Source organism: Cervus elaphus, chromosome 6 (genome assembly GCF_910594005.1).
Source record: "Cervus elaphus chromosome 6, mCerEla1.1, whole genome shotgun sequence".
NCBI classification, from domain to species: domain Eukaryota; kingdom Metazoa; phylum Chordata; class Mammalia; order Artiodactyla; family Cervidae; genus Cervus; species Cervus elaphus.
This window is the reverse complement of record NC_057820.1, coordinates 32,489,657-32,514,680: the sequence shown is the minus strand read 5'-3', so window position 1 is coordinate 32,514,680 and position 25,024 is coordinate 32,489,657. Positions and strand designations below refer to the sequence as shown.

At 38.2% G+C, this 25,024-nt stretch overlaps 1 protein-coding gene across 4 annotated transcripts in view; it reads right to left on the bottom strand.

The window, feature by feature from the left end:
- The window catches only part of TMPRSS11A (transmembrane serine protease 11A), a 54,471-nt gene that overhangs the window by 5,410 nt on the left and 24,037 nt on the right, over positions 1-25,024 (bottom strand). For 3 of the 4 annotated variants that reach the window (XM_043906625.1, XM_043906626.1, XM_043906628.1), the window contains exons 4-8: positions 16,193-16,260; positions 14,085-14,245; positions 9,719-9,757; positions 7,600-7,771; positions 2,955-3,214 (exon numbers count right to left, since the gene is read on the bottom strand). In XM_043906625.1, the coding sequence (XP_043762560.1) occupies positions 2,955-3,214; positions 7,600-7,771; positions 9,719-9,757; positions 14,085-14,245; positions 16,193-16,260 (700 nt within the window). The remainder of the gene's footprint in view (positions 1-2,954; positions 3,215-7,599; positions 7,772-9,718; positions 9,758-14,084; positions 14,246-16,192; positions 16,261-25,024) is intronic. The other variant, XM_043906627.1, reaches the window with a different exon arrangement.

Genomic DNA, 25,024 nt, shown 5'->3' with positions numbered 1-25,024 from the left:
GGCCACCCGATGTGAAGAACTGACTCACTGGAAAAGGCCCTGATGATGGGAAAGATTGAAGGCAAGAGGAGAAGGGGATGACAGAGGATGAGATGGTTGGATGGCATCATGAACTCAATGGACCTGAGTTTGAGCAAGCTCCTGGAGTTGGTGATGGATGGGGAAGCCTGGAGTGCTGCAGTCCAAGGGGTTGCAAAGAATTGGACATGACTGAGCGACTGAACTGAACTGAACTAGGCTTTCCCTGAGTTCAGAGAATTTTCCCCAATGGTGTTGGAGAAAGCAAGCTGCCATAAACTCTGTAGGTGCAAGAAACTAAATTCCATCAACAACCAGTGAGCTTGGAAAAGAGTCATAGATGAGACCTCAACCCCAGCCAATACTTTGATTGCTAATTTGTGAGACGTTGAGAGGAGATGCCAGCTATGCTATGTCTGGATTTCTGACCCATAGAAACTGTGAAATAATAAATGCATTTTCTTTCAAGTTGTTAAATTTGTGACAATTTGTGACACAGCAGTAGAAAACTAATAATGGACACTATTTTCTCTAGAATATCAATTCAGGATTTTTTCTGGACAGGTATTTGCTAAAATGTTTAAAAATGCTCAAGATATTCTGTTCTTTGAGTACAATTAGTGTAATTTTTTGGACTATTACATTATCAATTAAAAATAATTCATGCCCAGTGCTGGGAAAGGTAAGATGAAATGCATATTATAGGTGACAGAGTAAATTCATAACTTTTTAATAAAACTGATTGGCAAGGAGTTATAAAAAGCTTAGCCTACAAATCCTGTACATCTCTGAACTATTTCTTAAATATCGTGATAATGCTTAATGACATTTCCCAGAAAGTATTGATCTTTTTTCAAGGAATCAGTTTTTAAATTCAATATTTTCCATTTTTAAATTTTGATTGTATTCATTGCCATTCTTACTTATATTATTTCCTTCCTCGTGTTTATTTTAGGTTTATTTTCTCCTCTTTTCTAGTGTCTTAAAAGGAGAGCTTTCTTATAATACATGCATTTTGCTATGTTTCCCTGTCTCTGTATTGTTTTAGCTGCATCCTGCATTCATTTCATTCTATTAATACTTATAATTATCTTCAAGATTTCCTCTTTTATCTACGGATTATTTAGAAGTGTGTTGTTTAATTTTTAAGCATTTAGAGATTTTCCTATTATCTCTCTGTTACTGGTTTTTAGTTTGATTGCATTATCATCAGAGAGTGTACTATATATGATTTCCATTCTTTTAAGTTTGTCAGAGACTGTTTCATAGACCTAGATATAGTGTATCTTGGAGAATGTTCCATGGGTGCTTTAAAAAAGTAGGTATCCTGTTGCTAATTATAGTGTTCTACATAAATTAGATTCTATTGCTATTCAAAAACTATTATGGCAGATATATTTCTATGCCAACCTTAGACTCCAGGTCAGAAATTATTTCTTTCCATCAAGCCAAAGGGAATCTGAGATGCTCCCCTCATCAAATGAAGAATGCAACTCTATTTTAAGAGAAGATCCATTAGAGAGAGAGAAGACATATTATTGTCAGGCTTACAGCTCCCTGGGCTTATTAAGCTATGGATAATAATTTCTGTGATTGGAAATATAACCTTAAAGAAACCACATGGGACATCTGGAGAAAAATCTAAAGACCATCAAGCCCATCATCAACCACATTAGTGAAAGGTATTCCTGGTTCTTTAGTGAAGAATAAGAATTAATGATTTATTCTTTAGAGTTTATTGTATATTAATAAATTATATAGAGCTCTGTGAATGAATTTTGTCATTCTCAAAAGATCCTTTCTTATCGTCTCAAGCCTAGAGTCAAAGAAACCCGGTCACTGTTGTTATATGTATGCGCCTGGACCAGATTTTAGAATCCAGAATGTGTCTAAGAATGTTTTGAAAACCTTAAAACATGAAGCCAATTTTATTTCTTAGGAGATTAGTATATCAAGTTAAATCATTTTAGAGAGATCAGTGGAAGCTTTATTATCAGAGATGATTTGTCTCTATACACTATTCTTACCCCTAATCACTCTTAATTAGCCTCTTTAGTTCTGAAGCAGATTTTGCTGCAATTGGAGATTATAGCTGAGCAAAGGAAACATTTTTGAGGTGACTGAGAAAAGTGAAACTAAGTGACGGAGCAAGCGAAGGGGAAGGGGAGGTGAAAAAGAGAGGAGGCTCAAAGTGAAGGCGTCAGAGTGAAGGTGGGCCTGCGCATTTTAGCATATCTAGTGTGTACCTGCATTGCATGGCACAGACAGTGGTACCTAGAGATAGACCTTAGTGTTTCTGAGGGAACCTTCTTTCCCTTGATATCTTCCTTGAGGCCTTTCCTGTTGGAGCTGTCTTTCCCTCATTACCTGTGCTTCTGACCAGGCTTCCAGTCACATATCTGCCTTTCTTTCTGTAGGCGTAAGAGTAAGAATTGAGTCAACCAGTCAGTCTGGTACCCCTGGACACAAGCTGGGCCAAAAGAGACCTTTTTCAGGGATTAACATAGATTCTGGCAAAGAGAGAGACATGTTCTTCTCTGGCATCAGCTAGGGCATGTACACGCTGAGCTGCTGTTGGCCGCCCTCACCACTATGTGGCGCTAGAATCCCTTGTAATGAAGGTGCCCCGGGGAAAACCGAACCAACCCGTGGAAAAACCCGGAGTCAGAGCCTGACGACGTCACACAAAGTCCTGAATCCACACCTATCTGAAGTCGGACTCATCTCACCTCTTGATTCCAAGTTACAAGGGCCAAATTTGCCATAATATTATTATTTTTTACTTTAGTTAGTTTGGGTGGAGTTTCTGTCACTTGCAAAACAACAGCCTTAATCCAAACTGTGTGGAAAAGTCTGACAGGATATTACTGATGGACATTAAATAACATTGCCATAAACAGAGCTTAGAGCTCCGTGATTCGTTTTTAGATACCCACCACCGTAAAAAAGTGCTCCAAATCCTGTGATATAGACAGTTGAATTTGGTTGGAAGGACGCAGAGGCTTCTGGCAAACAAATTCGACGGATGTCATCAGTAAAAGTGACTCTGGGAGAGAACTGCACAACGGCAATGTCGTTCTCTCTTGCTGGGAAGTGGTACCTCTCATGGACAATAATTCTTCTGATGTTTCTTTTCATTAACGGAGGGTTGATTTTTGTTCCAAAGCTAACAGTCCACTGATGTGGGTTTGCTTTACTGGAAAAGTTTAGATATGAACAGAATGTATGAACTGCATTACAATAATTTCATGTAGGCTATTAAAAAAGAAAATTCCACCCTAATACACTTGGATTCAATGATAGCTTTCTTTGACCATACTGCTACTATTTTGAAAGATAAAATATATACAAAGAGCATCTTTGAGCCGGAATCCAGTACAGAATTATTGAATTTTAGAACTGTAAAGCCTATAAAATGTTGTTCATTCATTTCTCCAGTAAATATTTATCGATCATCTACATGTTGAATCTTATTTGAAGTGCCAGGATTAAAGTGGTGAACAAGTCAGAAAAGCCCTTGCTGGTGGGTACATTTGATTTCAGGGAAGGAAAAAGAGCAAAACGAATGAATAGATCAATAACTTACTGCAGCGATAAGGACTGTAAATAGGGCAGTGGACTAGAGTACAAGGGGGTAGTTAAATAAGTCACTTTTGAGAACATGGCACTTGGGTTGAGACATGGTTGATGAGCAGTCAGCTTTGGGAAGATGGGATGATAAGTTTTCAGGCAAATACCTCAAAACAGACTGGCTGCAGTTCAGGACACAAAGGAAAAATGGTGGGAAATGAAGTTAGCGAGGTAGGCAGGGGCCAGATTTTAGAGTGTTTTATAGGTCAATCAAAAGATGCTTCCTCCTTGGAAGAAAAGCTATGACAAACATAGACAGCATATTAAAAAGCAGAGACATCACTTTGCCAACAAAGGTCCAGATAGTAAAAGCTATAGTTTTTCCAATAGTCATGTATGGAGAGTTGGACCATAAAGAAGGTTGAGTGTGGAAGAATTGATGCTTTAAAATTGTGGTGCTGGGGAAGACTCTTGAGAGTCCCCTGGATTGCAAGAAGATCAGACCAGTCAATACCAAAGGAAATCAACCCTGAATATTCATTGGAAGGACTGATGCTGAAGCTGAAGCTCCAAGACATTGGCCACCTGATGCAAACAGTTGACTCACTGGAAATGACCTTGATGCTGGGAAAGATTGAGGGCAGGGAGAGAAGGGGGCAACAGAGGGTGAAATGGTTGTATGGCATCATTGACTGAATGGACATGAGTTTGAGTAAACTCTGGGAGATAGCTAAGGACAGGGAAGCCTGGCATGCTGCAGTCTACGGGGTTGCAAAGAGTAGACTTAGATTTTATTCAAATAATATGGGAATTCACTGGATGATTTTAACTGAGAGACTAACCTAGATAGCATATTAAAAAGCAGAGACATAGCCAACAGAGGTTGTCTAGTCAAGGCTATGATTTTTCCAGTGGTCATGTATGGATGTGAGAGTTGGACTGTGAAGAAAGCTGAGCACTGAAGAATTGATGCTTTTGAACTGTGGTGTTGGAGAAGACTCTTGAGAGTCCCTTGGACAGCAAGGAGATCCAACCAGTCCATCCTAAAAGAGATCAGTTCTGGGTGTTCATTGGAAGGACTGATGCTGAAGCTGAAACTCCAATACTTTGGCCACCTCATGCGAAGAGTTGAGTCATTGGAAAAGACCCTGATGCTGGGAGGGATTGGGGGCAGGAGGAGAAGGGGACGACAGAGGATGAGATGGCTGGATGGTGTCACCGACTCGATGGACATGAGTTTGAGTAAACTCCGGGAATTGGTGATGGACAGGGAGGCCTGGCATGCTGCGATTCATGGGGTCGCAAAGAGTCAGACACGACTGAGCGACTGAACTGAACTGAATGTAGTCTCATTTACATTAAAAAAATCACATTGGTTCTTTCCAGAGAATAGACTGTTAGAAGGTAAAAGTGGGTTAGGTAAAGCTGTCAGAGGTCCTTTGAGAGATGATTGTGAGTGACTTCTAGCTTGTGGGCTTGAGCAGTTGGTGGATCATGGCACATACAGGGACTGGAAAGATCATCTAGTAATGAAAGGTCATCTAGTAAAGCCTTTGTTTTATACTTAAGGAAAATAGAGCCTAGATGTTTTAAATTATATGCCTAGTATCACATGTCTGTTTGCCTCTCTCTGTTCTTCATTGGATACCATCTCCCAGTAAAATCTATTATTAATAATAAGATTAAAGTTCCTTGGCAACTAACCATCTCCTTGCCTGCCTCCTGAGAAATCTGTGTGCAGGTTAAGAAGAACAGTTAGAATTGGACATGGACAACCGACTGGTTCCAAATTGGAAAAGGAGTATGTTAAGGCTGTATATTGTCACCCTGCTTATTTAACTTATATGCAGAGTGCATCATGTGAAATGCCAGGCTGGATGAAGCACAAGCTGGAATCAAGATTGCCAGGAGGAATATCAACCTCAGATATGCAGATGACACCACACTTATGGCAGAAAGCAAAGAACTAAAGAGCCTCTTAATGAAAATGAAAGAGGAGAGTGAAAAAGTTGGCTTAAAACTCAACATTGAAAAAACTAAGATCATGGCATCTAGTCCCATCACTTCATGGCAAATAGATGGGGAAACAATGGAAACAGAGAGAGACTTTATTTTCTTGGGTTCCAAAATCACTGCAGATGGTGATTGCAGCCATGAAATTAAATGACACTTGCTCCTTGGAAGAAAAACTATGACCAACCTAGAGAGCATATTACAAAGCAGAGACATTACTTTGCCAACAAAGGTCTGTCTAGTCAAGGCTATGGTGTTTCCAGTAGTCAAGTATGGATGTGAGAGTTGGACCATAAAGAAAGCTGAGTGCCAAAGACTTGATGCTTTTGAACTGTGGTGTTGGAGAAGACTCTTGAGAGTCCCTTGGACTGCAAGGATATCAAACCAGTCAATCCTAAAGGAAATCAGTCCTGACTTTTAATTGGAAGGACCGATATTGAAGTTGAAGCTACAATACTTTGGCCACCTGATGCAAAGAACTGACTCCTTAGAAAAGATCCTGCCTGATGCTGGGAAAGATTGAAGGAGGAGAAGGGGAAGACAGAGGATGAGATGGTTGGATGGCATCACCAACTTGATGGACATGAGTTTGAGCAAACTCCAGGAGTTGGTGATGGACAGGAAAGCCTGGAATGCTACAGTCCATGGGGTTGCAAAGAGTCAGATATGACTGAGTGTCTTAACTGAACTGACTCATGTTACTTAACAAATTAAGTGAACTATTAATAGCATCATTGAAGAGGAATAGGCAAAAATACAAATGCTGTGCATAGAGATACTTGTTTATCAACCTAATTATTTCTTTTTTAAAAAAAGATTGAATTATATTTGATGTGTAATATTTTGGGCTTCCCTGGTGGCTCAGACAGTAAAGAATCCACCTGCAATGCGGAACACCTGGGTTTGATCCATGGGTTGGGAAGATCCCCTGGAGGAGGATATGGCAATTCCCAGTATTCTTGCCTGGAGAATCCCCATGAACAGAGGAGCCTTGGGGGCTGTAGAGAGTCAGACACAACTGGACGACTATTACTCACTCAAAATGTTTTAGGTATGCATCAAATGATTCAGCATTTATATATATTCAGCATATATACTCTTTTTCCAGATTCTTTTACACTCTAAGTTATTACAAGTCATTGAATATAGCTCTCTGTGCTATACGGTAGGTCTTTGTTGTTTATCTATTTTGTATATGGTAGTGAGTACCTGTTAATACCAAAGTCTTAATTTATCCCTCCCCACTCTTTCCGTTTGATAGCTGTAGGTTTGTTTTCTATGTCTGTGGGTCTGCTTCTGTTTTGTAAATAAGTTCACTTGTATCTTTAAAGATTTCACATACAAGTGATATCATATGATATTTGTCTTTCTCTGACTTACTTTGCTTAGGCTGATAATCTCTAGGTCCATCTGTGTTGCTGCAAATGGCATTATTTCATTCTTTTTTATGGCTGAATACTAGTCCATTGTACATATATACTACATCTTCTTTATCCACTCATTTGTTGATAGACATTTAGGTTGCTTCCATGTCTTGGCTACTGTAAGTAGTTCTGCAATGAACATTGGGGTGCACTTATCTTTTAGAATTAGAGTTTTTTCTGAATATATGCCCAGGAGTGGGATTGCTAGATCGTGTGGCAACTCAATTTTCAGTTTTTTAAAAAGGAACTTCCATAGTGTTTTTCATACTGGCTGCACCAATTTACATTTTCACCAGCAGTGTAGGAGGGTCCCCTTATATCCAAACCTTCTCTAGCCATAATTTCTTTATTTAAAACCCTAAGGACCTGATTAGCATATACTCGGATAGTGATTACTACCCCTACGAACTTTCCAAATAAGTTCAAGTACAACACTATACTTTAGAAAAAGACGTGAAAGATGCTTTTCTTATTGTACCTCAGCAATACTTGGGGACGTTGATTATTACTCAGAAGACAATAAAACTCAGATGGTTTTTTAAGTAATAGCAGTGAGTTAACATCAATCACTTACTTCTTAAAGCAGTGCGCTGCAGTAACAAGCCAAGTATTGCTAATCAAGGTGGCCCCACACTGATGTATGTTATTATATTGAAGTGAAGCTTGCCAAGGCCAGGCAGCCTTGCCCGCGATCTCTCCGGACATTATTCTGTTGCTTACTAATGGAACAGCTCGTTTACCACAACCTGAAAGAGACGCGATCATTAATTGATAAGAAATGTCTCTATAACTCTTGGTACAGAGAAATTAGTAGAGTGCTGCCGTGCAATATTTGCATCTGTCGTCATATAAACATGTACAATATTAATATCCACCTTCTGTATTTCCTCCTCCTTGATGTTTTGCTCACTCCCTCTCTTTAGAGAATGGATATACATTGTCCACTGAAGCTATGTAAGTCTGAGAAGTATTGACATACCACAAAGTGTGTGTCTTGAGGACTTGCAGTGTCAATTATCCAGATGTTCTGGGAGCTCCTGCTAAGATTATTGTTTCCTAGTTTTAGGTGATCCCACCATGTTATTTTGACATAAAAGTCCTCAACAGAAGAACTGATCAGAGAAGTAACTGCCAATTCCTTGTAACTCCTCTCATACATTTTTCTGAGTGACTAGTTCCTAAAGGGGCATGGTTAATGCATCACGACCAGTCTCTTACTCTTTAGGGTGGAGGATTCTATGTTTCCACATAAATATCACATTCACTATAAGTGGGGATAAATAAGTACTCTATTATGTGCGTCAGATCAGAGATTAGTTTGCTGCTTAGGATTCCCGCTTAAGAATGAAGCCTGTTTAATAATAATAAATAATAATAAAATAATAAAGCATGCTGCTAATAAAGAAAATATGGTAGATTCAATTTTTATCCCAAAAAATTAGGTATCAAAGAGGAAATTCACTTTACTGGTGCTGATGACACTCCTGGGGCCAGTTGTTGAGAAATCCCCGTCACTGCCATCTCTAGTTTAGACTACTGTTTTTCTCAGAGGGAGGACTGCACCAGCTTCCCTGATCATCTCCTTAACTCCAGTGTTGCTCCTCCAATCCATTCTCCACCCTGAAACCTGGGTGGCCTTTCTGATGTGTCTAAAACCCTTTAGTGATTTTTCATTGCCCTCCAGATAAAGTTGAAATGTGTTAGCATGATTCTGGTCCTTGATGACTATTAAGCACACCCCTTTCTCATGTCCCCAACCCCCAATCCTGTATTACAGCCACACTGGCATTTTTCATTTACAAGAAGTGATCGCATTCCTGCTTTTCTAAAGACATTTTTACATACTATTCCCCCTGCCCAGGACATTCATCCCACTTGTCACTTGATTTGTGGTCCTTCCTTTCTTCTGTCTCAAGGATCACTTTCAGACCCCGCAAGACCAAGTCAGGTTAGCTGACTCTGTGGATTGACTTTCACTGCACTATCTCTGCAATAGCATTTATCATGCTCTTTTAACATTTCCTGGTTGATTTATGTCTTCCTCCAAATACAAACCCCTAATTTTAAAGGAGGAATCATGTCTTAGTGACACTTGTATTCACTTTCTGTCACTTGGTAGATTTTAAAAGGATATTTATTGAAAGAATGAGTAAAAATGTATAGTACGTTTCCAAGAGAGATGAAAATGAATGAACACCTTTGCTTGAAGTCATCACCACTTTTAAAAAATTCTTTCAAAATTTAGGTCACAGTGATATGAAGCAAATGATGATATGAAGTGAGTGGAGCTGCTGTCAACCATGAAGAAGAGTATGATCAGTAAATTGTATAGACAGTCACAAGTAAAGGGGTCTATCTCTTTCCCATTTTTCACTTTCTCATTATTTTACTTCTCAGTAGAAAGCATAATTAGTAGCATTTAAAAATTATCAAGGAAAGTCCATTTATTCCAAATCAGAAATATAAAATTTCTTCAAATTGCTCCTAGATTTCCACCATGTAAAATATTTTTGATGAAGATGACAAAATGGTTGGTTTTAGAATTAGAAAAAAAGTATTTTCATTTTTTACACAATTGTTATTCTCTCCAAAAGAAAATGGAACATGAGTGGGAAATTATGAGCTAATATTTGAAGATATTATCCTTTCTGAGATGGAAATGGAATTTGTGTTTATAAGCTAACTAGACTTACATGCTTGGACAGTTAGCTTCCCTGTTGATGAGCTCATTGCTGAAAAACAAGATAGAACAAAGAATGATAATTTGATATTCTCCTAGTTGGTCTCAATGACCAGAAATTATCAGAGAATACTCATCATAAACAGAGTCCAGAAATTTGAGCTTATGGATGAGTCAGGAAAACAGCTGATATAACAGGATATATGTATGGTTTTTGTAGAGATTTATCGGCAACCTCTAGGCTTCCCTGGTGGCTCAGATGGTAAAGAATCCATCTGCAATGTGGGAGATCTGGGTTCAGTCCCTGGGTTGGGAAGATCCCCTGGAGGAGGGCATGGCAACCCACTTCAGTATTCTTGCCTGGAGAATCCCCATGGACAGAGGAGCCTGGTGGGCTACAGTCCATGGGGTCGCAAAGAGTCGGACATGGCTGAGTGACTAAGCGCTGCACATACAGGCAGTAAGCAGTGAGTGATTAAGGCTCAAATATGTATAATCAAAACCCACAAATTGTTTGTAGTAATACGGAACAGTGGCTTTCCAATGGCTTGGGATAAATCTTTGAATTTAACTTAAGGATATAGAGAAAGTAGGGAAAGAGGGAGCAACTAATGGAGTCTTTAGGTTCAAACTCAGCCTCAACGAGAACAAGTCTGCTTTTATCTCTTCTGTTTAAGATTTCACTTAAGCCTTTCTTTGGTTCAAGGGTTTAAGGATGAAAAAAACAAACAAACAAACAAACAAACCAACTTTGAAAACTACCACACAAACTATAGTTAAAATACTTCTAAAACACAGTTCTTAAATTATCAAAATGTCCCCCCCCACCTCAAGGAATGAATGAACTACTATATATTGTTATCAAACACCTGCTGGATACTGGTAGAGGCTAATTATTGGACAGAATCTAAGATAAAATTCTGTCATTTCCGACAAAGTTGGTAACCTGATAAAGGAAATACAAACATTTAAAATTAAGTTGGTGAATGGTTGTGTGAAAAGTGGGATGGTTTTCAAAACAAAAGGGCTTAATAGGTAGAATGAGGATGGATGGTTTTACTTGTGTAAAACCATGTGTCTCAGACCCATATTCTCCACATTTAACTTCCCATTATGCACAACGAGAATGTTTCTTTCCACTTACCTTCTATAAATTTCACTTGGGAAACTAATGATTATGAACTACACAAAGTGGAAGCTTTTGAGAATATCCAATAAACTAATAAAAGGCATGCCTAAATCCTTATATAGTGAAGAATCCGTTGCTCAGTACAGATTCTCAGTCTTTATTTATAGAAGAAACTCAATTTTTGGTCAAGTGTAGTTTTAAGGTAGTAAATTTCTTGTTTTATTTTTTAAAACTATAGGCATACTTTGGAGATGTTATGGGTTCGGTTTGAGACCACTGCAATAGGCAAATATCACAATAAGAAAAGTCAAAAATTTTTTTGTTTCCCAGTGCATTTAAAAGTTTATGTTTATACCATTCTGTAGTCCATTAAGTGTGCATTATGCTTTAAAAAACAATATACATACCTTAATTAAAAAGTACTTTACTGCTAAAGCATGCTAACTATCATCTGACAACACAGGATTGCCACAAACCTTCAATTTGTAAAAAAAACCAAAAAAACACAACATCTGTGAAGTGCAATAAAGTGAAGTGAAATAAAATGAGGTTATTTGAATATGCCCCATGTTAGTAATGCATTACAATGATATAAATTTAGAATTCTTCAATTACAGCTTCTTCTGCTTAGCTTGAGCAAGATGCAACTCAGCCCTTTCCAGGAATGAGACCAGGGTACGTGTAGTATTGGGAGTTTCATTGGATTTTTGAGGAAAGAATTTTAGACAGAATGGTTATACCTGGAGGTGAACTGCCCATATACAAGTGACTGACTATTGCTAATTACCAATTTTGACAAAATGGTTTTACTTTCTACGTTTCCCACATCAACAGCCTATGGGTGAGGAGCTGCTCTTCCACAGCCATGGCATTTGCAATTCAAAGGAGTCAATATTCATTTTGTTCTGACATCACATCACAGGAAGGAGCACACCACACAGTTACTTGTCAAACCAAAACACAGATACTTGCCAGATTTTGGGTAAATCGGGGGCTGCGAGGTTATTTCTAGATTTTGTCTAGAATTTCTGCAATTTTCCATTCATTTGAAATCCCCCAAATTAAGTATTGCTGGAGAGCAGTTTTTTTGTCTACAAGGATTGCCTTGAGGATTCGAATCAGTTTTCTACTGAGTGAGCTTTTCCTAAGTGCTAGTACACGCTGCTCTTTTCATATTTGGAAATTTGGAAACCGCCAGGCTTCTAGTTTTTTCTACCACCAATTATTTGCATTAATATTTTCAGGTTTCCAAAGTATATGCACAATTTTCTAACTTTCTGATAGCCTATATGTTCAATATTATATCTTTTGTTTTCTTGTATATATTCTTGATATTTCTGTGACTTCAGGAAGAACAAATATTATCATTGCAAGATTGTAGATGAGAAAGTGGAGGAAAAGGCATGGTAGTCCTTTGGTGGACTTTGTAAATACAAGTCCTTTACAGAACTTGGGTAGTCCTGTAGTGACTCAGTGGAGTTAGAATCAGGTAACTCTCAAATCAGGTTCTTCATCAGCACGTCCTGCCCTTTAATCTACTATAGACATTAAAACAGACTACAGGTCACAGACTGAACCTATAGGAAATAAAAAGCCCAGACACCTGATGACCACCTCATGCTTCATTTCTGGTTTCAGATAGCTCAGGCTTTGAAGTTCCTTGCAAATTAACTGGTTATTTAAAATTATGTAGAATACATCTTGTAACTTATCAGAACTTCCAGTATTTCACAACCTCGATTCATTTGTTATCCATAAAGGAAAAAACAAAGAAGGCGGATTAAGCCCTTGAGAGGTTCTTCCCTCCTGGGTTGGGAGAGGTTCCCAGGTTCATTTCCTGATTAACTGACTCTTTGTCTCATCAGCAAACCCCTGCCCATCCCATTCCCACAGATTTTATTTCCTGGTCAGGTTTCCTCCTAAAGAGTCAGCCAGACCCTTGAAAGGGCAGGGCTTTCTGTTTCATGTCTGATATGAATCACACTTATTCTGATTCTCTTCTGTGACTCTTAAGTCTGGTGTCCACTGGAATGTGAAGGGGAAATCTGTACTTGTCTTTCAGGAATAGATGCTTGTGGAAGCAGCTTAATGAACAGGGGTAAACAGGTTTTCAGGTTTCACTAGGGGCTTACACAGTAAAGAATTCATCTGTGATGCAGGAGACTTGGGTTCGATCCCTGGGTTGGGAAGATCCCCTGGAGAAGGAAACAGCAACCCACTCCAATATACTGGCCTGGAGAATTCCATGGACAGAGGAGCGTGGCAGACTACAGTCCACAGGGTCGAAAAGAGTCGGACATGACTGAGTGATTTTCACTTTCACTTTCAAACAGTTTCTGTCTGGCTGGACTCCTGAGAGTTTTTGGTATGCTAATATAAGGGGTGAATTTCTAAGAGGTGAATATTGTAGATTGCATTTCTAAGAAGTGTTTGACCAAAGAACACTTTTTTCCCCCTCATAAAGCCTCTCAAGAAATTAGCAATCTATCAATAGAGTTGAATCTCTGCTCTTTTAAATTACTGGAGTCCTTAACTAAATCTTTGCCCTTTTTAGTTGCCAGAGTCCTTTCACTATAGATAGAAGGTCTAAAGCCCCTCTTTCACATCTCTAAAGATGAATTTGCCTAATTCATAAGAATAAAGAAGCTAAATGCTGCATGTAAAGGGCATAGAGAAGGACCTTGATAAAAGCTACTTCTTTTAAAGAAGCAATGATGATATAATGGTTCCTATGATTTCTAGTTTCATGATTTTTTAATTCATTACTTGTAAGATGACTTTAGTGGCTCCAAAGTTAGTTTACCGTTTTCCCAAATGCCCACAGGAAAAAGGTTAACACAAACTTCACAGTTTCACTATTCACAGAAACTATTCCTATTTCTAAAGGGCAGCAACTGGGTTTATGTTTCTGAAACAGAAAAACAGCCATTGCTTAACACTTGGTGTTTTCACTTGCTTAGTCATGGAGGCAGTGGCTGGGTCAGATGAACACTGTTAGTGGTAAAGGTTTGCTTTTATTTCAAGATGAGTGCCAGTCAATTACTATAGGAAAAGCCACTTGACTAATTTCAGATATGCTTTCATCAGAGAATAATAAAGCCTTTAAAAGCCACTTTTTTAACTTGAATATTTTTTTTCACCTGAATTCTAGCTATTATTTGGAATGGAAATAATAGTAAATAAATTTATGATTAGACATAAAAAGGACTTAATAGAGAACTTCATGTCACGTAGAAAGGTACCTACTTACCATTAACTTCAACTGATGAGGTGTTTATTGGCAAGACTCTGGTGTTCCTTATCTTCTCATCTAAGATGCTGCGGATTTTCCTACTTCTCACTGCACTTGGCTCAGCAGAGGGGAACTGAAACACCATAATGATATCTACTGTCGTCCCATCTTCCTCTGGACTATGACATAGAATAGAAATGTACTTGTTCAAAGAATACATCCAGTATTATCCTACACTCTTTTTTTGTATTTTATTCCCTTGAATTATGCTTCAATTGAAAGTGTCAACAGTTGATTATCTCATATTGCTACTCATTTATGTTACTCTGACTCAAGATTGTTTCATATATTCCCTCTTCATGTTCTCTTTTTGCGTTAAGTGAATTTTCCCATTAATTTGAAGGCTTGTTATAGTATTTGTATAAGACTCAGAAACTAAAATGTTATCAGCAAAATCATAAACCCTGAAGACTGGAAAAAAATTCAGTGGTATCTCTGACCTGTCACGCATGTGATACCTTCATCAGCTCTACAGCCTCCATGATAAGTGGTCATCTCACCCCAGCAAGTAATTAAAATGATTAGAAATTTACTTCCCTAAAGAGGCTATTTCTCTTTGGTCAGCTTTGATTTTAAGAGAATTCTTCACTTGGAGTTGAACATAGCTCCTTAAAGCTTCCACTCCATAGGCTTACGTCTACCAGTTCGGACATACATAAAACATCAGTTCTCTCTTCCATGTATAATATTTGATGACAGTGATATTCTCGGTCTCTCAGTATTCTCCAAATTAAGCATATCCAATTCCTTGAACTTTTTTCATATAAACATGTTTAAGTCCCTTCACTTGAGGGGATGAATTTTCATATATGCTTAAAGTATGAAAATCAAACAGTAAAGGTCTTGTACAAAATGGAAACCTATATGTTGATCTGCCACATCTCTTATTTTTACACTTCAAAAGATTGAAGCTATAATAAGCATGAGAGCCCTATTTTCTTGAATCCCTTGACTTTAAAAAAGAGGAAATGGTATCAATTTGAAGGGATTTTATATACTGTGGTTCATTTAGGCTCTGGAATGTGAAGATATAAATAATCAGAATTTTATGTCAAATTGGCAAATATTCCCTCCTCTTAAATCAGAGGGAAAACATTGTTTACCAGGTGGAAGGCACCCACACAAAAACTTACAAAATGATAATGACTACACATTCAAAGGAGTGCATAAGACTATGATAATTTTGCTAGGATGTTATGGCAAGTCAGAATTTGAAAATGGAGGGCATGAAATCTAGACAGTTTCAGCAAAAACACGCTTTTTCTCTCCTAGATGTATTATAAAATGTATCGAATTTATATCGTAAAATCCTTCTGGAGGTACCTAGTTACGGTAAAGGTGTAAGAAACTTGGAGTCATTCTACCAATAGGGCATTAGACTATTGATAAGAAAACTGATTATTATTTCCTTCAAATATATCCATCTGAATATTCTCATTTTTTTAAAAGAAGATGAGTCACACAGGCCCATAGGTTTGTATCTGTTACATACATGTTCTGCTATGAACTTTCCAAATAAGACAACTGAAACCTCTGAGCAATTTCTCAGCCTGTATGAGTCTCCTCCTCCACCACCACAAATGGAAATTTATTTCAACATTTATTTCAAGTTTATTTATTTGTGTTTGGGCATGCCTCCTGTCACTAGGGGTTCAATCCAGGAAAGACTTGTGACCCCATTTTGTAGTCAACTTTGGCTCCTTAATATTTTTGAAATGACATATATATTGAAAGAATACAATTTGGTGCATGCAGTGACATGCTGCTGGGTTTTCTCAAGGCCCTGGTTTCTGGCAGTCCCAGGCCTTACCATCACTTGATGGGATTTGATTCCTGTTCTGTCACTTGGGGAATTTTGAACATTTCACTTAATCTCCCAGAGTCTCAGTTTTTGCATTTACAAAATGGTGGTCACCTCTATATCTTGAGACTGTTGTTGCAATCATATTAATAAGAAATCCTGGCCAAAAGCCAGTCTTGTAGAGGCAACAGTGTATAAAGGTTCCTGTGTCCTGTGCTTTTGGTCACTCTAGACCATGAAGTCACCTTTGCCCAAGCATACATACGTCAGTTTCACTACTTGGTTCTTGATATAATGCTTGTTCAAGGCCGAATCTATAAATGTCTCATCCACCTGTTATTACAATAAAAGGAAACTATGTGTTAATAAGATATTTTATAATAAGAACACACCACTGATTAAATGTTAAAGCAATATAAAAATGTTTAGCATGAGTAATATCATTATTTAAACCAGTGGTTCTTAAATCTAACAATGCAACAGAATCATTTGCAGGAAAAAAAAAAAAAAAAAGACTTAAAGATGCTGGAGTGTCTCTGCCAGAGTTTTGGTTATAAATGATCCTGAGGAAACTTAGGCATTTGTAGTTGTAAAAATCTCCCAGGTGACTCTAATATGCTGATGCAGGTATTTGGGGTAGACATTATGTTCCTAAAACTCCATAGAAAGTGAAGCAGAACGATGCAGAGCAGAGATGAGATCTAGAGAGTGGAGAGAACCCTGGCTTAGTACTGGGTTTGCAGCCAACCTATTGTGCTACTCATGAACTGGGTGACTGTGGAAAAGTTACTGAGTCAATTTGAGCCTCAATATTCTAACATCTAAAACAAAGATATTGATATGCTACTCATAGGATTGTAAAGATTAAGCACATATAAAATGCTGGGTATATTTTGGTAGTAGCCTGTCAGTGGATCAGGTTAACCCCCATCCTGGCATTGCAGGTCTCAGATTTCTTTGCAGGTCTTTGGCTGCAGGGAAGAAGTATTAGAGATTTAGGAAAGAGCCAATGATTTTTTAATTGTTGTTGACTGTGAGCCCTAGTAGAGTGGGCAAGGGAGGAAGAAAGGGTAAGGTGGTCTTGCAGGTTTAGGTCAAAGTTGTGTTATTCAGTTTATGTCAACGGGGAAGTAGAAGGAAAGCTACTGTTTTGGGTTTATTTGAGCAGAATTTTAATCACCTGCTGAAGCATCATATTAGAACTGGACATGAAACAACTGACTGGTTCAAAATTGGGAAGGAAGATGTTAAGGCTGAATATTGTCACCCTACTTATCTAACTTATATGCATAGTACGTTATGCAAAATGCCAGGCTAGATGAATCAAAAGCTGGAATCAAGATTGTTGGGAGAAATATCAGCAACCTCAGATATGCAGGTGACACCACTCTAATGGCAGAAAATGAAGAGGAACTAAAGAGTCTCTTGATGAGAGTGAAAGAGGAGAGTGAAAAAGATCCTTTAAAACTCAACATTCAAAAAACTAAGATCATTGCATCCAGTTCCATCACTTCCATGGCAAATAGAAGGGAAAAAAGTGGAAGCAGTGACAGATTTTATTTTCTTGGGCTCCAAAATCACTGCAGACTGTGACTGTAGCCATGAAATTAAAAGATGTTTGCTCCTTGGAAGATAAGCCATGACAAACGCAGATAGCATATTAAAAAGCAGCGACATCACTTTGCTGACAAAGGTCCATACAGTGAAACCTATGGTTTTCCTAGTAGTCATGAGCAGATGTGAGAGTTGGTTCATACGAAGGTTGAGCACCAAACAATTGATGCTTTTGAATGGTGGTGCTGCAGGAGACTTTTGAGAGTCCATTGGACTGCAGAGATCAAACCAGACAATCCTAAAGGAAGTCAACCTTGAATATTCATTGGAAGGACTAACGATGAAGCTGAAGCTCCAATACTTTGGCTACTTGATATGAAGCACCGAGTCACTGGAAAAGACCCTCATGCTGGGATAGATTGAAGGCAAAAGAAAGGGGCGACAGAAGATGAGATGGTTAGATCTATCGCTGACTCATGGACATAAATTTCAGCAAACTCTGGGAGTTGGTGGAGGACAGAGGAGCCTGGCGTGCTACAATCCATAGAGTTGCAAACAATAGGACACTACTTAGCAACTGAACAACAATGATCCTGTGACTTATCACATGTAGATTTTGGCTTCCAGTATCCCCTAGTGACCAGTGTCATCTGAATTCAGTCACTGCTTTTCATATTTGATTGATGAGCCGACTGTGAAAAAACTATGTCCTAAATCCGTAAGGAGGAGACAGGAAAAGTTTAACTCTTAATGAAAATTAAAAGAAGATGATTTCAGAGATCAAGGAACAAGTTATGACTTAGCACTATCAGGCATTCGTAAAAAGTTTAATTAGGAAACAAAATATACATGATCTCCCTTACTCCTTATAATAACTATGAAATAAGAATAGTTTTGATTCTTATTTCATTTGAAGACAGAACTGATACTTGGAGACATTGTGTGAATTTCCCTAGCATCATGTGGATTAATAAATGGGACTTAAATGTAGGTTTCTGTCTTTACATTCATCTCTTATCAATCACACAACCTCCTTGTTATATATAATGTACATTTTACTTCAATTTCTATCAAAGAACATATGACAATAAGTTATAGCATAAACAGTTGATTGACTTAAAGTGTAAAACTTGTAAAGATATATTTGGTAATATATTTTTTACACTTTCCATCCAAGGCAGTATTTAGAAAACAGAGAAATTGCTTGTATCCAGAATATATACTTATTTGACTTTAGATAAGAAAAGTTTAAATGGGCTGAAGAAATGTGGGGTTCATATGTTAGAAATGAAATTGTTTGGTAAGATATGTTTTGTAAGAGCGATATTATTTTAATCATTTCTCTTGTGGTACTCAGAGCCAGTCCTGTTACTCAATATTTGGGGGAAATACAAAAGAAAAGAAAAGGCTAACCAAAATAAAAGGGGAGAAAAGTGACCAATATTAAAAGGAATAAAAGTTAATTTCTTTAGGCATTTAAAGAAGTCTGGTTTGTAGTTATCTTCTGAAATTCTACCCACAGTAAATCCCTTGGCTGTTTGTGACTTGTTGGTAAGAGTATTGGATTAAGTTTTTGACTCCAGATGACATCATTCATCTGGCAAAGCGCCCGCTGAGAAGAATATCCAGCCCCAGCATCCATTCCATCTATGAATAGTTCAGGTGTCTGAGAGGGCAAGTGATAAAAGTGATAAAAGAATAACACAGGAAGAATCTAGGTAGAAGTAATCACAGAAATATAGAAGTTTCTTCTCTATAGTTCAAATTTCAGGACCTGTCCCTGTAAAGTCTCACTGGTTGGATCTGGGGTGAAGTCCAGAATCTTAAGCGATCCATATAGCCTGGTCTGGTGTGAAGTCCAAAATCTTAAGGTGATCTATGTAGCCAGGAAAACAGTTTGAGAAATACTGGGGCACAGAGACTGGCTAAGAAGTTCCTATGCCAAAGGAATTTAAAACAGGGGAAATCAGAGAAAACATAAATGTAAACTTTATTGCTGAATAGAGTTTATATACGAACCTGCTTTCTAGAGACCCCCTAAAGATGTTTCCCTGGCAGATTAAGGCCTCTTTCATCAAATAATCTGCCAACACTTTGGCATTCTAATTCTGAATTCTCAGAAGTTTCAAAGGACACTTTTTTTTTTAAAACTGTGTGCCAGCTTGTTATGAATTTATAATTTGCATAACTTAATAGATTTAGTGATTTATAAATCTATCTTGCTCCCTTTTTGGGGACATTTGCAAAGTTTTGTAATTGGAGTTAGTCTCCTAACATTGAACAGAAGACCCTCTTTCAGGGTACTACCTCTTTATGTTTGATGATTTTGAAATACTGGAAGTTGAACTGAGATTAAGAGGGCAATTGAAGGTTAGTTGTGTGTTTAATGAAAGAGTTAGGGAGAGGCTTTCAGCTCAAACAGACACACCCAGCCATTGAGCTCTCATTCCCAAACTAACTCTGTTCACACATGTAGCCTACCTTTCATTTTAGATGCTTTCACCATCTGCCACTGAACCCCCTGCCACCCATCGGCACCACCACCATCTTTCATGCCTGGGAGCACTGTTCTCAGGCTTGGCTCTTGTTTCCCTGCATGCTTGCCTTTCTCAGACTGTTCCTTTGGTCTGTGGCTCCCTCTCTCATCCTGCTAGCTCTGCTTTTCCCAATCTTCTTCAAGGTCTATTTCAGCTAAGACCTACTTCGGGTTAATTCCTTAAACCTTGTAACCTTTCTTTTTCCTCCCTTAATTGTTCTTATCCCTATTATGTCTTTTACTCCTTAATATAGTTGCTTATGCAAATATATTATCTACTCTGAAGGCGAAAGTCACTCAATAGAGTCCAGCTCTTTCGACCTCAAGGACTATACGGTCCACGGAATTCTCCAGGCCAGAATATTGGAGTGGGTAGCCTTTCCCATCTCCAGGAGATCTTCCCAATCCAGGGATCAAACCCAGGTCTCCTGCTTGCAGGCGAATTCTTTACCAGCTGAGCCACAAGGGAAGCCCTCTACTAAACTGCAAACTCTCTATGGATAGGGACAATCAGTCTTTTCATAGTCTACAATATGTAGGAGTGCAGCATGGTTTTTTGAATGAATTAATAAAAGAAAGTGAGAATTTATTAGAAAGCCTTGCATTTACCTTGCATTTGGATCACACCTGGTGGCTCAGTGGTAAAGAATCTGCCTGCAAAGCAGGTGAATCTGTAGATGCGGGTTCAATCCCTGGGTTGGAAAGATCCTCTGGAGAAGGAAATGGCAACCCACTTCAGTATTCTTGCCTGGAAAATTCCACGGACAGAGGAGCCTGGTGGGCTACAGTCCATGGGGTCACAAAAGAGTTGGACATGACTTAGCAACTAAACAACAGTATTCCTTATTTACCAGGAAGTTTTTATTAGTATTTTTAATGAGATTTAGCCAGATCGAGATCAATACTCCTAGAGAAAAAATAAAACTGCCCATGAATATTTGAGGAGAATTTTTTCTCCTAGTTGACTTTTTCAGTAATTTGATTCCTGACGTGTACAAGCAATGGGTAATGATTACCCCTCTCCAAAGCAGTCTATATTCTTTCCCTTTAAAAATAAGGATGATAATCTTGATAGTCCTTATTGAAACCCTTTAAGGTTGCTAAGCTATCTATATAAAATCCAGACTTTTTCAAAATCCAAGATTTAAGAAACTGTGAATAATTATCCTAAGCCTGCATGGAACATGGCCAACTTGAGCGCTGGTGGTGCTCACAGTATTTTAGAGACTTATTGGTCTCTTGATCTCTTTAGCCCTCAAGGAACTAGAAAAAGAACAAACTAATCCCAAGGATAGCAGAAGGAAAAAAGTAACAAAAATCAGAACAGAAATCAATAAAATAAAGATCATAAAAACAATAGAAAAGATCAGCAAAACTAAGCTGTGTTTTTGTTTTTGTTTTTTTTTGTGGACACAACATAGATCAGTTTTATTCATTGCATGTTAGTGAAGGATTTTCCGAGAGAGTGCATGTTTTTAGTAGAAGTGCACTCTGACAAGACATCCAACCAACACTGAATAATTAATGACCTATGCAGCATCTCAGACTTCCCTGGTGGCTCAGATGGTAAAGCGTCTGCCTATAACGTGGGAGACCGGGTTCAGTCCCTGGGTCAGGGAAGATCTCCTGGAGAAAGAAATGGCAACCCACTCCAGTATTCTTGCCTGAAAAATCCCATGGACGGAAGAGCCTGGTAGGCTATAGTCCATGGGATCACAAAGAGTCGGAAACGAGAGGCAGCATCTCACAGGAAACTTAAAAGTTTTAATTTAAAATAAAACACTGTCCTTAGAAACCATTTTTTCTTCCTAAAGGTATATTGCCTTAGTTGGAGAGGTTGATGCTCAGTCAACTTCAGAACCGAGGGTTTCTTTTTTTTAAAATTTATTTATTTTAGTTGGAGGCTAATTACTTTACAATATTATAGTGGTTTTTGCCATACAGATATGAATCAGCCATGGGTTTACATGTGTTCCCCATCCTGATCTCCCCTCCCACCTCCCTCCCCATCCCATCCCTCTGGGTCTTCCCAGTGCACCAGCCCTGAGCACTTGTCTCATGCATCGAACCTGGACTGGAGATCTGTTTCATATATGACAATATACATGTTTCAATGCTATTCTCTCAGAGCATCCCACCCTCGCCTTTTCCCATGGAGTCCAAAAGACTGTTCTATACATCTGTGTCTCTTTTGCTGTCTCACATATAGGGTTATCGTTACCATCTTTTTAAATTCCATATATATGTGTTAGTATACTGTAGTGGTGTTTTTCTTTCTGGCTTACTTCACTCTGTATAATAGGCTCCAGTTTAATCCACCTTATTAGAATGGATTAAAATGTATTCTTTTTAATGGCTGAGTAATATTCCATTGTATATATGTACCACAGCTTTCTTATGCATTTGTCTTAAGCTGTGTTTTTGACAGGATAAATAGAGATGAAAAACTTTAGTGAGAATATCTAAAAGAGAGAAGGCACAAAGAAAATGAGAAATGAAAGAGCAGAAGTTATAACACAGAAATACAAAGGATCATAAAGACTACGGTAAACAGTTCAGTTCAGTCTTTCAGTTGTGTCCAACTCTGTGTGACCCCATGGACTGCAGCACACCAGGCTTCCTTGTCCATCACCAACTCCCGGAGCTTACTCAAACTGATCTCTAGTGAGCTGGTGATGCCATCCAACTATCTCATGCTCTGTCGTCCCCTTCTCCTCCCACCTTAAATCTTTCCCAGCAACAAGGTCTTTTCAAATGAGTCAGTTCTTTGCATCAGGTAGTGCAAAGAATTGGAAAGAATTGCAAAATATTGGAGTTTCAGCTTCAGCCTCAGTCCTTCCCATGAATATTCAGGACTGATTTCCTTTAGGATGGACTGGTTGGATCTCCTTGCAGTCCAAGGGACTCTCAAGAGTCTTCTCCAACACCACAGTTCAAAAGCATCAATTCTTCAGTGCTCAGCTTTTTTTATAGTCCAATTCTCACATCCATACATGACTACTGGAAAAGCCATAGCTTTGACTAGATGGACCTTTGTTGGCAAAATAATGTCTCTGCTTTGTAATATGCTATCTAGGTTGGTCATAGCTTTTCTTCCAAGGAGCAAGCGTCTTTTAATTTCATGGCTGAAGTCACCACCTGCTGTAATTTTGGAGCCCCCCAAAATAAAGTCTGTCACTGTTTCCATTTTTCCCCCATCTATTTGCCATGAAGTGATCTGACTGGATGCCATGATCTTAGTTTTCTGAATGTTGAGTTTTAAGCCAACTTCTCACTCTCCTCTTTCACTTTCATCAAGAGGCTCTTTAGTTCTTTACTTTCTGCCATAAGGGTGGTGTCATCTGCATATCTGAGGTTATTGATATTTTTCCCAGCAATCTTGATTCTAGCTTGTGCTTCGTCCAGCTTGGCATTTCGCATGATGTACTCTGCATACAAGTTAAATAAGCAGAGTCACAATATACAGTCTTGATGTACTCCTTTCCCAATTTGGAACCAGTCTGTTGTTCCATGTCCAGTTCTAATTGTTGCTTTTTGACCTGCGTACAGATTTCTCAGGAGGCAGGTCAGGTGGTCTGGTATTCCATCTCTTTAAGAATTTTCCACTGTGAACAGTTATACACCAGCAAATTGGATACTCTAGAAGAAATGGATACATTCCTCGAAAAATACAATGACGAATTGTATTTTTAATCATGTGATTGTATTTTAATCATGAAGAAATAAAAAATCTGAGACCAATGATGTGTAAGGAGATAAAGCAGTAATAAAAAAGGAAAAGCCTTTTTCTCAAAAGGAAAATCCAGGACCTGATGGTTTCTCTGGTGAATTTTACCAATCATTTAAATAAGAATTGATGACATTCCTTCTCAAACTCTTCCACAAAATCAGAGAAGAAGGAACACTCCTAAACTCAATTTGAGTGACCAGCCTTACCTTGATATCAAAGCCAGTAAGGATACTATGAGAAAAGAAAACTACAAATATTCCTGGTGCAAAAATTCTCAGTGATGTATTAAACACAATTCAACAGCATATTGGGAGAATAATACACCATAATTAAGTGAGACTTATCTCTGAGAAAAATTGATTAAACAGCCAATCCTAAGGGAAAGAAACCTTGAATACTCATTGAAGGACTGATGGTGAAGCCGAAGCTCCAGTACTTTTGCCACCTGATGTGAACAACCGATTCACTGGAAAAGACCCTGGTGCTGGGAAAGATTGAAAGCAAAAGGAGAAGAGAGTGGCAGAGGATGAGATGGTTGCATAGCATCTTCGATTCAATGGACGTGAGCTTGGGTGAACTCCAGAAGATGGTGAGAGATAAGGAAGCCTGGCATACTGTAGTCTATGGGGTCACAAAGAGTTGGACATGGCTTAGTGACTTAACAGCAACAATCTCTGGGATGTAAGTTGGTTCAACATATGCAAAACAATAAATGTGATGCAACACATCAATAGGATGAAAGGTGAAAATCATATGATCATCTCAGTAGATGCAGAAAAAGCATTTGAAAAAATACAAGGTTTTTTTAAGGATAAAAACACTAAACAAGTCACATGTAAAGGGACATAACACAATAAAAGCCATGTATGACAAAGGCACAATTTACACCAAACTCAATCACAAAAGATTGAAAAATTTCCCTCTATGATCAGGAGCTAGACAAGAAGGGTGCCCACTCTCACTACTCCTATTCACTGAGGTACTAGGAGTTCTAGCAGAGGAAACAGGCAAGAAAGATAACAAAAGCATCAAAACCAGAAAAGAAGAAGTAGAATTGCCTTATTTGCAGATAACATAATTTTACATAGAAAATCTTAAAGATGCCACCGAAAAGCTGTTGGAACTAGTCAGTGAATTCCACAAAGTTGCGTACATAGCAATGGAGAAATCAAACATATAGAATTCACCCGTAGAAATCAGTTTTGTTTTTATACACTAACAACAGAATATCTGAAGAATAAATAAAACAGTCTCATTCATAATAGCATCAAAAACAA